Genomic DNA, 12624 nt, shown 5'->3' on the forward strand with positions numbered 1-12624 from the left:
TGTTAAATGTGTTCATTCATTCCTTCATGCAGAATCCCTGTGCACCCAAGCCCCAGAGTTTCAGTTACCCAGTGGGGGGCAGTCTGAGGTGTGGGAGACCCTGGGTTCCTTTGTGGCTCTGAACTGTACAGCCGTGCTGTCCTGGAACCAGACGGACCAACGGTGTGACGCTACCTCCCGGACTCTGCTCTGGAGTAAAGATGGGACCCCTCTCAACCTCAGCCATTACCCACAGAACACATCCACCTGGTCAGTTCAACAGGAGGTCACCTTGCCAAATCACATGTACACTGATCTACGGGTTGTCATTGCAAATAAGAATCTACTCTTGATTTATTTGTATAAAATAAGGTTAAATAATAAATAATGTTCAGCCCCCCCCCCCCCCCCCCCCCCCAATATCCAACCAATTACAATACAGAGGTCACCTTCTTTTTTTTTTCTGGCAGGACTCCCAGCCAATCCCAAATGATTGTGAGCAGTGTGCTGCAGGTCCAGGTTAGAGAGCAGGCTGACTTTGGCCTCTACTCCTGTGAGGTGAGGAACACCTCTGCTGACTTCAGCCTGCAGAATACCGGTAAGAAACCAGGGGGCGGGGTTTATGGACTGAACCTCATACTGTATCAGCCATGTTGTCAAAGGCAACTTACATTAGTGTGTCCATACAATGCTTATTTCAAATGTTAATATGTGTGATAACTGAGCCTGGGTGAATTCAGGGTGGATTCAGGTTGGATTCAGGTTGGATTCAGGTTGGATTCAGGGTGGATTCAGGATGTATTCAGGGTGAATTCAGGGTGGATTCAGGGTGGATTCAGGGTGGATTCAGGTTGGATTCAGGGTGGATTCAGGTAGGATTCAGGTTGGATTCAGGGTGGATTCAGGTTGGATTCAGGTTGGATTCAGGGTGGATTCAGGGTGGATTCAGGGTGGATTCAGGGTGGATTCAGGGTGGATTCAGGTTGGATTCAGGGTGGATTCAGGTAGGATTCAGGTTGGATTCAGGTTGGATTCAGGGTGGATTCAGGGTGGATTCAGGTTGGATTCAGGGTGGATTCAGGTAGGATTCAGGGTGGATTCAGGGTGGATTCAGGTTGGATTCAGGGTGGATTCAGGGTGGATTCAGGGTGGATTCAGGGTGAATTCAGGGTGGATTCAGGGTGAATTCAGATATGCTGCTATTTTTATTTTTTATTTCAGGGTGTAGATCAGCTTCTATACTGCAGATAGTAGCTTCCATCAATGTAATTATCTGCATCATTTTCAATTCTCTCTATATATTTTTGTAAATATATATTTATATTATATATATTTTTTTACAAATATATTTTCCTTTATTATGTTCCTCTAAACCCCTCCCCTAATTGGAGTAAGCTAATGGACAACACTTTCGCTTCCACTTCCAATTTATACATACTATATGCTGATTATTAATGACTCATGATTGTTGGTTTCTGTTTGTGGGATCCCAGCCCAGCCCAGCCACACAGCATCAGTGATAGCAGCCATCAGTCTCTTCCTGATCCTGACTATAGCTGCTGTTGTCTACTCCAGGTGTCGTCTCAATATCAAACTCTGGTACAGGAACTCCTATGGAGACTATGAGATCAATGGTGAGGAGTGAGGATTTAATTTAAAAAAAAAATCTTTATTTAACTAAGCAAGTCAGTTAAGAACAAATTATTGTTTACAATGATGGTCTACCCTGGCCAAACCCTAACGACGCTGGGCCAATTGTGCGCCGCCCTATCGGACTCCCAATCACGGCCAGTTGTGATAGAGCCTGGAATCAAACCAGGTTCTGTAGTGACGCCTCTAGTACTGAGACGTAGTGCCTTCAACCGCTGCGCCACTCGGGAGCCCCAGTTTTAACCCACTGCAGTGGTTAAAACGCATTGGGATGGGAAGTGTGAGCCCACTTTGTGCTGTAGGTGGGCTATGGTTAGTTGTACAGATGTAGGATCTTAATTTGAGCCAGTTTGCTACAGCAGGAAAATAATCTTGCAGCAACAGCAAATGTGAATCACTATGTGGATTATAATGAATGGACATTTTTTGTAGGGGTTGGAGACATTTTCCATTAGGGCAAATCAATTCTGATATTAAAAACTTTAGAAGCCTTCTTAAACCTCAATTACACTACACGTTTGCATTTCCTGATTTGCAGGAAAATTCCGGCAACAACAGGAAGATCAAATTAAGATAAGGAGTCTGTAGGTACCTGTAAGCAGGTTCAAGTAGTATTGGGGGTTACAATGTATTGAACATATCAAAGATACTGTATATTGTTAAATACTTGCAATGATTGTCATATATGGTTGTAAGAAGGGTTTACTCAGGATCGTGACACTGAATTGTGGTTGTTTTAACCTACCTGAATAGAATGCACAAATGTTTAATCGCTCTGGGATAGTGTCTGCCAAATGACTCCAAGGTAAGTTAAGCTGTGTTATAATGTCTCTCTTTATGTCACCAGATGGGAAGCTGCATGATGCCTACTTCTCCTATGTCAACAACGAATACGACAGAAAGTTGGTCAACTTCATCCTCAAACCTCACCTGGTGAACAAATCTGGACATAAGCTACACCTCAGTGATAACAACATCCTACCTGGGGGTGGTAATGATGACACAACATAGCCCTCTGTAACTCCTACAGTCCGTTCGGTTCTTACATGAAAAACAACAACATTTTGGCCATTTGGCAGACGCGCTTATCCAGAGCAATTTACAGGAGCAATTAGGGTTAAGTGCCTTGTTCAATCCCCAAGCTGCCTTTTCACATAGTCGGCTTGGGGATTCAAACCAGCGATCTTTAGGCTACTGGCCTAATGCTCTTAACCTAATAGGTTACCTGCTGTCTTCCCTGAAAGTTATCAGGTATTTTCCTCCTTTTTCTTCTTCTTCTCCCTCTTATTGTTCCTCTTCCTCTTGTTCTTCTTCCTCATCTTCTTCCTCTTCTTCTTCCTCTTCCTCTTATTGTTCTTCTTCCTCTTCCTCTTCCTCTTATTGTTGTTCTTCCTCTTCTTCCTCTTTTTCCTCTTCTTCCTCTTTTTCTTCTTCTTCATCTTCCTCTTCCTCTTTTTCTTGTTCTTCCTCTTCCTCTTTTTCTTCTTCTTCCTCTTCCTCTTCCTCTTTTTCTTCTTCTTCCTCTTCTTCTTCCTCTTCTTCTTCTTCCCCTTCTTCTTCCTCTTCTTTTTCCTCTTCTTCCTCTTCCTCTTCTTCCTCTTCTTCTTCTTCCCCTTCTTCCTCTTCTTCTTCCTCTTCTTCCTCTTCTTCTTTTTCTCCTCTGTCAGAGCCGTCTGCTGAGTTCCTGATGAACGTTAGTCACTGTCGGCGCCTCATTGTAGTGATGTCACACGCCTACCTAGAACAGGACTGGTGCTGTAACAACTTTAGGTAGGTATGCAGATAGCTCACCATTATGCCTAAGTAAAAAATATAATATTTGATCTCTTACCTTAGCATGCTAAACGCTAATGCTAATGCTAGTTGTGTCGCTGTGTGTTCCTCTTTTAGCTCAGCATGCTAACTGCTAATGCTGGTAGTGTCTCTGTGGTCCTCTCTTAGCTTAGCAGGCTAATGATAATGCCACTAATGTCACTATGTGCTTACCCATTTCCGTAAGAAACAGGGACAACTTCAAGTCTGTACAAAACCCTCAGCATAGCATGATCTAGCTGACTGTTAATGTTGTCCACCCTCTCAGACAGGCTGATATCCCTGTGTTATCCACCCTCTCAGACAGGGCCTTCTGCACCTGCTGGAGCTGTCCCAGAGGCCCATCATCATCATCACATTGGAGGGTCAGGTCAAACTCATGAGATCCGATGTGGTCCAGCAACTCAGAGAACACCGACACAAACTCACCTTGCTCACCTGGTCGGGATCACACTCCATGGTGACTCAACCTAGCCTTGAACCTAACCCTTTATTTTAATTTTATTTCACCTTTATTTAACCAGGTTTGCTAGTTGAGAACAAGTTCTCATTTACAATTGCGACCTGGCCAAGATAAAGCAAAGCAGTGTGACACATACAACAACACAGAGTTGCATATGGAATAAACAAACATACAGTCAATAATACAGTAGAAAAAATATATAGTTACAGTGTGTGCAAATGAGGTAAGATAAGGGAGGTAAAGGCAATAAAATAGGCTATAGTGGTGAGGTAATTACGATATAGCAATTAAACACTGGAGTGATAGATGTGCAGAAGCTGAATGTGCAAGTAGAGATACTGGGGTGCAAAGGAGCTAAATAAATAAATACAGTATGGCGATGAGGTAGTTGGATGGGCTATTTACAGATGGGCTATGTGCAGGTGCAATGATCGGTGAGCTGCTCTAACAACTGGTGCTTGAAGTTAGTGAAGAAGATAAGAGTCTCCAGCTTCAGCGATTTTGGCAGTTCGTTCCAGTCATTGGCAGCAGAGAACTGGAAGGAAAGGCGGCCAAAGGAGGAATTGGCTTTGGTGACCAGTGAAATATACCTGCTGGAGCGTGTGCTGCGGGTGGGTGCTGCTATGGTGACCAGTGAACTGAGATAAGGCAGGGCTTTACCTAGCAAAGACTTGTAGATGACCTGGAGCCAGTGGGTTTGGCGACGAGTATGAAGCGAGGGTCAGCCAACGAGAACATACAGGTCGCAGTGGTGGGTAGTATATGGGGCTTTGGTGACAAAACGGATGGCACTGTGATAGACTGCATCCAATTTGTTGAGTAGAGTGTTGGAGACTATTTTGTAAATGACATCGCCGAAGTCGAGGATCGGTAGGATAGTCAGTTTTACAAGGATATGTTTGGCAGCATGAGTGAAGAATGCTTTGTTGCGAAATAGGACGCCGATTCTAGAATGCTTAATGTGAGTCTGGAAGGAGAGGTTACAGTCTAACCAAACACCTAGGTATTTGTAGTTGTCCACATATTCTAGGTGAGAACCGTTCAGAGTAGTGATGCTGGATGGACGGTCAGGTGCGGGCAGCGATCAGTTGAAGAGCATGCATTTAGTTTTATTTGCATTTAAGAGCAGTTGGAGGACACGGAAGGAGAGTTGTATGGCATTGAAGCTCGTCTGGAGGTTAGTTAACACAGTGTCCAAAGAAGTGCCAGAAGTATACAGAATGGTGTCGTCTGCGTAGAGGTGAATCAGAGAATCACCAGCAGCAAGAGCGACATCATTGATGTATACAGAGAAGAGAGTCGGCCTGAGAATTGAACCCTGTGGCACCCCCATAGAGACTACCAGAGGTCTGGACAACAGGCCCTCCGATTTGACACACTGAACTCTATCAGAGAAGTTGTTGGTGAACCAGGCGAGGCAGTCATTTGAGAAACCAAGGCTGTTGAGTCTGCCGATAAGAATGTGGTGATTGACACAGTCGAAAGCCTTGGCCAGGTCAATGAATACGGCTGCACAGTATTGTCTCTTATTGATGGCAGTTATGATATCATTTAGGACCTTGAGCGTAGCTGAGGTGCACCCATGACCAGCTCGGAAACCAGATCGCATAGTGGAGAAGGTAAGACTCTCCCTCCAGTCAGGCTACCAGCACCTCCCCCTCCCTCCGGTCAGGCTACCAGCACCTCCCCCTCCCTCCAGTCAGGCTACCAGCTCCTCCACCTCCCTCCAGTCAGGCTACCAGCTCCTCCCCCTTCCTCCAGTCAGGTAGCTCTAGGCCAATGTTAGGTAGCTCTAGTCCAACGTTAGGTAGCTCTGGTCCAACGTTAGGTAGCTCTAGTCCAACGTTAGGTAGCTCTAGTCAAACGTTAGGTAGCACTAGTCCAATGTTAGGTAGCTCTAATCCAACGTTAGGTAGCTCTGGTCCAACGTTAGGTAGCTCTAGTCCAACGTTAGGTAGCTCTGGTCCAACGTTAGGTAGCTCAGGTCCAACGTTAGGTAGCTCAGGTCCAACGTTAGGTAGCTCTGGTCCAACATTAGGTAGCTCTAGTCCAACGTTAGGTAGCTCAGGTCCAACGTTAGGTAGCTCAGGTCCAACGTTAGGTAGCTCTGGTCCAACATTAGGTAGCTCTAGTCCAACGTTAGGTAGCTCTGGTCCAACGTTAGGTAGCTCTAGTCCAACGTTAGGTAGCTCTGATCCAACGTTAGGTAGCTCTGGTCCAACGTTAGGTAGCTCAGGTCCAACGTTAGGTAGCTCTGGTCCAACGTTAGGTAGCTCTGGTCCAACGTTAGGTAGCTCTGGTCCAACGTTAGGTAGCTCTAGTCCAACGTTAGGTAGCTCTGGTCCAACGTTAGGTAGCTCTGGTCCAACGTCAGGTAGCTCAGGTCCAACGTTAGGTAGCTCTGGTCCAACGTTAGGTAGCTCTAGTCCAACGTTAGGTAGCTCTGGTCCAATGTTAGGTAGCTCTAGTCCAACGTTAGGTAGCTCTAGTCAAACGTTAGGTAGCACTAGTCCAATGTTAGGTAGCTCTAATCCAACGTTAGGTAGCTCTGGTCCAACGTTAGGTAGCTCTGGTCCAACGTCAGGTAGCTCAGGTCCAACGTTAGGTAGCTCTGGTCCAACGTTAGGTAGCTCTGGTCCAACGTCAGGTAGCTCAGGTCCAACGTTAGGTAGCTCTGGTCCAACGTTAGGTAGCTCTAGTCCAACGTTAGGTAGCTCTGGTCCAACGTTAGGTAGCTCTGGTCCAACGTTAGGTAGCTCTGGTCCAACGTTAGGTAGCTCTGGTCCAACGTTAAGTAGCTCTGGTCCAACGTCAGGTAGCTCAGGTCCAACGTTAGGTAGCTCTAGTCCAACGTTAGGTAGCTCTGGTCCAACGTTAGGTAGCTCTAGTCCAACGTTAGGTAGCTCTGGTCCAACGTTAGGTAGCTCTGGTCCAACGTTAGGTAGCTCTAGTCCAACGTTAGGTAGCTCTGGTCCAACGTTAGGTAGCTCTAGTCCAACGTTAGGTAGCTCTGGTCCAACGTTATGTAGCTCTGGTCCAACTTTAGGTAGCTCTGGTCCAACGTTAGGTAGCTCTGGTCCAACGTTAGGTATCTCTAAGCCAACCCTTAAGAAGTTCAAACACATTCAAAGTTCCTCCATAGAGCCCGCTCCTCCCTAGGTATGATTCTGTGGGTCTAATTCAGATAATGCATGTCATAACAACGAGATGCCCAGGTCTCTCCTTAACAGCACCCTACACTACACTTGTCTGTCCAATGCATGTACATATCTTTCCCGTTCCATAGCGAGCTGCTTTATTCATTGGTGAAGTCATTTAATGTCGAGCTGAACCTCGATATCAGAGGTTTAAAAATTAACAGAAAGGAGTGATATAAACCGTTACTTTTTTTTTGGGGGGGGGGGGTTGAACCGGTTCAGAACTTTATTTTGCTGGTCAGAACAGTGGAACGGAACAAAATAACGGTTCTGTTCAGAACGAAACGATTGGAAAATAATTTTGGTTAACTAGACTGTGTATACTGTGCCATGTCTCCCCAGCTGCCGTCGTCAGTGTTCTGGAAGGAGTTGGCCCTGGCCATGCCTCATAGGGTTGTGTTCCACAGCGACACGGCAGGGGACCCCCAGACTCTCTTCCAAGACGATAAGGACCCCATGCTCACCCTCAACCCAGACTACCTGGACTGTCGCCCTGACCCTGTTGGAGACCTGGGTAAAACCAAGTGAATGGCTGGCAACAGGGTTGGGTACAATTGATGCTGGATTACAATGCAAATTACATTTCAGATTGGATCAATTTCAATTAAATTAGAATTGGCCTTGTAATCCCCAGGACCAATACCGTTTTGGGTTATGTAATGTAATCATATCCACGCACGGCTCATAATAATGTCTGGAACGGAGCGAATGGAATGACATCAAACACATGGAATCCATGTATTTGATACCATTCCACTAGTTCCGCTCCAGCCATCAGCTCGTCCTCCCCAATTAAGGTGTCACCTGTGGCCAATGCATTTTCTTAATTATTGCTGTTACAGTTATTATTATATATATTTTTGATGAGGCAAGTCAGTTAAGAACAAAGTCTTATTTACAATGACATCCGACCAGGGAACAGTGGGTTAACTGCCTTGTTCAGGGGAACAGTGGGTTAACTGCCTTGTTCAGGAGGCAGAACTTGATATTTTTACCTTGTCAGCTTGGGGATTTGATGTAGGAACCTTTCGGTTACTGGCCTAACACTCTAACCACTAGGCTACCTGCCGCCCCTCCACTCTAACCACTAGGCAACCTGCCGCCCCTCCACTCTAACCACTAGGCTACCTGCCGCCCCTCCACTCTAACCACTAGGCAACCTGCTGCCCCTCCACTCTAACCACTAGGCAACCTGCCACCCCGATGCTTTCTCCAAGGTTGAAAATAATGTCAATGAAGAATAATAATCACTCTAAAGCCCCGTAGAACTAAGATTGTTGACCGACAGCATCGATCCACAAATTTCTTCAACCAAATTACTGAATCTCCTCATTCACCTTCTGGTTTCTTCCCTCCTTCTCTCCAGGCCTTCATCTCCCAGTCTACAAGGCACTGGCATCCAGAGCCCCTGTGCTGCCTATGTTCCCCTCGGTCCCTGCATCCCTGACTGAGTCCAAACTCTCGGATATAGATGTATCGGACCTGGGATCGCGCAACTACGGAGCTCGCAATGACTTCTACTGCCTGGTTACAGAGGACAACATCTAAAAAAGACTGTAGCTTCTGAAGAAAAAAGGAGAACAAGATCTCCAACTTCTACTCTTCACTCTTCACTTCAGTTTGAATGTAAAACAGGTTCTCTCACCAACACTATCTACAACTTCCTGATGTATGTTTCCATATTCAAGCAAGTGTTACATTTAATATATATATTTTTAAAGTGAATAATTTATAATAATAATAATAATTTGATTTGATCTGTTTATTGAGATTTGTCCATATTTGAAACCTTTCACATATACACTGAGTGTACAAAACATTAGGAACACCTGCTCTCTCTATCCACGACATAGACTGACCAGGTGAATCCAGGTGAAAGCTATGATCCCTTATTGATGTCACTTGTTCAATCCACTTCCAGCAGTGTAGATAAAGGGGAGACAGGTTAAATAAGGATTTTTAAGCCTTGAGACAATTGATACATGGATTGTGTGTCTGCCATGCAAAGGGTGAACGGGCAAGATAAAATATTGATGTGCCTTTGAACAGGGGTTTGGTAGTAGATGCCAGGTGTACCGGTTTGTGTCAAGAACTGCAACGCTGCTGGGTTTTTCACACTCAACAGTCAACAGTTTCCTGTGGGTATCAAGAATGGTCCACCATCCAAAAGACATCCAGCCAATTTGACACAACTGTGGCAAGCATTGGGATCGACATGGGCCAGCATCCCTGTGGAACACTTTTGACACCTTGTAGAATCCATGCCCCTATGAAATGAGACTGTTCTAGTCTCATTTCAATATCAAGGAGATGTTTTGTACACTCAGTGTGTAAAAGTTGATTCCAATGAACATTTCACTGAAATGTTTTGAATGACCTTGGTAGTTACACTACATGTTATTATATGAAATTTGTATAAGATACCTGTTATGTGAACTGTATGTGGAAAAATAGAAGAAGTGGTTGAGTGGTCTACTGCAGTAGTCTGGGATTTTGTTTTTACGTTAAAGTGGAAATGCATTCATTCTAATTTCGTAATGTTTGTTTAGAATTATGTTCAATAGAAATATTTATCGATCAAAGCTACCCTTTCTGTAGTTTAGGGCAGTTTACTAGTCCAGACCTTTTTCATAGGTAACTCATCTTGGACGAGCCTTGGCTTGTACGAACCAATCTCATGTTTCTTTTTTGTAGGGGTTGATACAATTTTCCTTAAAGTCAGACATTTTAAAGTGGAAATTCCAAACTTTAGAAGCATTTTTAAAACCTTGAACACACTACAAGTTTGCATTTTCTTCTTGGTGTACAAGTATACCTCCTGGACTGGACGCTATTCTATTGCCCAGTGTTACCCCGAATCTGTCTCATAAATGCTGAATGCCAAGCAGAGTCGCACGTGATCTTTGGTATGACTCGGCCGGAAGAATAAACTCCCAGTGTTCCAATCTCAGGGCGGACACCCGAACCACATGGCCACTGATATGTTCTTTTTTTTAACTGTTTAGTGCTTTCTTCAGATATTACTTTCCCTCACCAGCAGAGGGCAGAGTTGAGTCGACTTGGGGGGGGGGGGAATCTTTCTTATCATAACAATAATCTCATTCCCTAGGGGTTATTTGTTTATTGGGATCCCCATTAACTCTTCTTGGGGTCCACAAAAAAACACAAAACATCACAAGTAACAAAGCACTGATACACTGATAGACAAGGACAGTCACACAAATGTAAAATACAATGATAAACAAACAATAAAACTAAAGAATATTGTGCGTTAAAGTCTGTTTGTGTGTGTTCATGTGTGTCCCCCTCACAGTCCCTGCTGTTACATAAGTTGTCTGATCCATTTTTTTTAAAGGTCATTTTACTGTTTACTTCAGAAATTGGAGATGGTAGGGTAGTTCCATACAATCATGGCCTCTGTATAATACTGTGTGTTGCCGTGAATTTGTTTTGGGACTGTGAAGAGACCCCTGGTGGCATGTCTTGTGGGGTATGTACGGGTGTCTGAAGAGACCCCTGGTGGCATGTCTTGTGGGGTATGTACGGGTGTCTGAAGAGACCCCTGGTGGCATGTCTTGTGGGGTATGTATGGGTGTCTGAAGAGACCCCTGGTGGCATGTCTTGTGGGATATGTACGGGTGTCTGAAGAGACCCCTGGTGGCATGTCTTGTGGGGTATGTACGGGTGTCTGAGCTGAATGTTATTTGATTATGCAGACAATTTGGAATTTTCATCACAGTAATATTTCTCATGAAAACTAGGAGAAGCAGCTCATCTCTCATCAACCCTCAAACAGACATGCATGTTTTTGATGTTAGTTTGGTATGTGTAATTAAGGTCAACCACACCCTCCTTCCACTCCCTCCCTCCCACTCCCTATCACTGGAAACAATCCACTTGAATGGCCCTTACAACTGGTAATTACTAGTGGGAAACTTGTCTATCATCCCCGGGCTCCAACTACTCCCACATGCTGACCTCTGACGTCACCTACTTGAAATTACTTCAATAAAGGCATTTTCGGGCAGTTAAATGCACCAAAGAAGGGAAGGGAAAGGGGGATACCTAGTCAGTTGCAAAACTATACGTCTATAACTATAAATATGTCTCTCGTATTTAACCCAACCCCTATGAATCAAAACATTATTTATAAAAAGCTATCTATTAATATGTTTGTTTTTTTAATACTGTAATTTACTTCCAAGCCTGATAGCTGTACTTTTAGTTTATGGTTGACGCAGCTTGTTGGCAATTCAAACATTTTACTTCTCAACGAGTTCAAAGCACATATTTATTTGTATATATTAGGGATCCCCATTAGCAGCATCTGCTCTTCCTGGGGTCCGAACACATTGAAGCACTTATATTACATATAAAACCATGCATCCAATGTGCATTTAATAATATTATTATGCCATTTATAGCACACATACGCATGACTTAAAATCATGCGTATGGGTGGTCCCAGGAATCAAACCCCCTATCCTGGCATTGCAAGCACAATGCTGGGCCAATTAAGGCTAAGCTATAGAGGACCACTTTTATGACTTCACAGCTAGTAATCACCACCTTCTCACTTGGTTAGGAATGCAGCATAAGGGCAGACAGTAGGTTGGGCCAGATTTAAGGGTTGGTCCAGCAGGTTGGGCCAGATATAGGGGTTAGTCCAGTGGGTTTGGATAGATATAAGGGTTAGTCCAGTGGGTTGGGACAGATATAAGGGTTGGGACAGAGACAAGGGTTAGTCCAGTGGGTTGGGACAGATATAAGGGTTAGTCCAGTAGGTTGGGACAGATATAAGGGTTAGTCCAGTGGGTTGGGACAGATATAAGGGTTAGTCCAGTGGGTTGGGACAGATGTAGGGGTTAGTCCAGTGGGTTGGGACAGATGTAGGGGTTAGTCCAGTGGGTTGGGACAGATATAAGGGTTAGTCCAGTGGGTTGGGACAGATATAAGGGTTAGTCCAGTGGGTTGGGACAGATATAAGGGTTAGTCCAGTGGGTTGGGACAGTTATAAGGGTCAGTCCAGTGGGTTGGGAGAGATATAAGGCTTAGTCCAGTGGGTTGGGACAGATATAGGGGTTAGTCCGGTGGGTTGGGACAGATGTTAGGGTTAGTCCAGTGGGTTGGGACAGATATAAGGGTTGGGCCAGTGGGGTGGGGTAGATGTAAGGGATGTTCCGGGAGGTTGGGCCAGATATAAGGGTTAGTCAGTAGGTTCGGCCAGATATCAAGGTTAGTCCACTAGGTTGGGACAGATATACAATTTAGTCCAGTAGGTTGGGCCAGATTGAAGGGTAATTCAGTAGGTTGTGTCAGATATAAGGGTTAATTCAGTAGGTTGGGTCAGATATAAGGGTTAGTCCAGTGGGTTGGGACAGATATAAGGGTTAGTCCAGTGGGTTGGGACAGATATAAGGGTTAGTCCAGTGGGTTGGGACAGATATAAGGGTTAGTCCAGTGGGTTGGGACAGATATAAGGGTTAGTCCAGTAGGTTGGGACAGATATAAGGGTTAATCCAG

The 12624-nt window shown here is 44.7% G+C and overlaps 1 protein-coding gene across 2 annotated transcripts in view; it reads left to right on the plus strand.

Moving 5' to 3' along the window:
- Window positions 1–10377, plus strand: part of sigirr (single immunoglobulin and toll-interleukin 1 receptor (TIR) domain) — a 24566-nt gene extending 14189 nt beyond the window's left edge. Inside the window, exons 2-9 of one of the 2 annotated variants that reach the window (XM_036961124.2) lie at window positions 33–249; window positions 450–577; window positions 1473–1613; window positions 2477–2620; window positions 3297–3399; window positions 3745–3901; window positions 7444–7615; window positions 8468–10377. In XM_036961124.2, coding sequence (XP_036817019.2) covers window positions 33–249; window positions 450–577; window positions 1473–1613; window positions 2477–2620; window positions 3297–3399; window positions 3745–3901; window positions 7444–7615; window positions 8468–8649 — 1244 coding nt within the window. In that variant the 3' untranslated portion in view covers window positions 8650–10377. Of the gene's footprint in view, window positions 1–32; window positions 250–449; window positions 578–1472; window positions 1614–2476; window positions 2621–3296; window positions 3400–3744; window positions 3902–5459; window positions 5539–7443; window positions 7616–8467 lie in introns of those variants that run through there. The other variant, XM_090217457.1, reaches the window with a different exon arrangement.
- Window positions 10378–12624: the final 2247 nt, after the last annotated feature.

Source organism: Oncorhynchus mykiss, chromosome 2, assembly GCF_057628025.1.
Source record: "Oncorhynchus mykiss isolate SJ-2025 chromosome 2, ASM5762802v1, whole genome shotgun sequence".
NCBI lineage: Eukaryota > Metazoa > Chordata > Actinopteri > Salmoniformes > Salmonidae > Oncorhynchus > Oncorhynchus mykiss.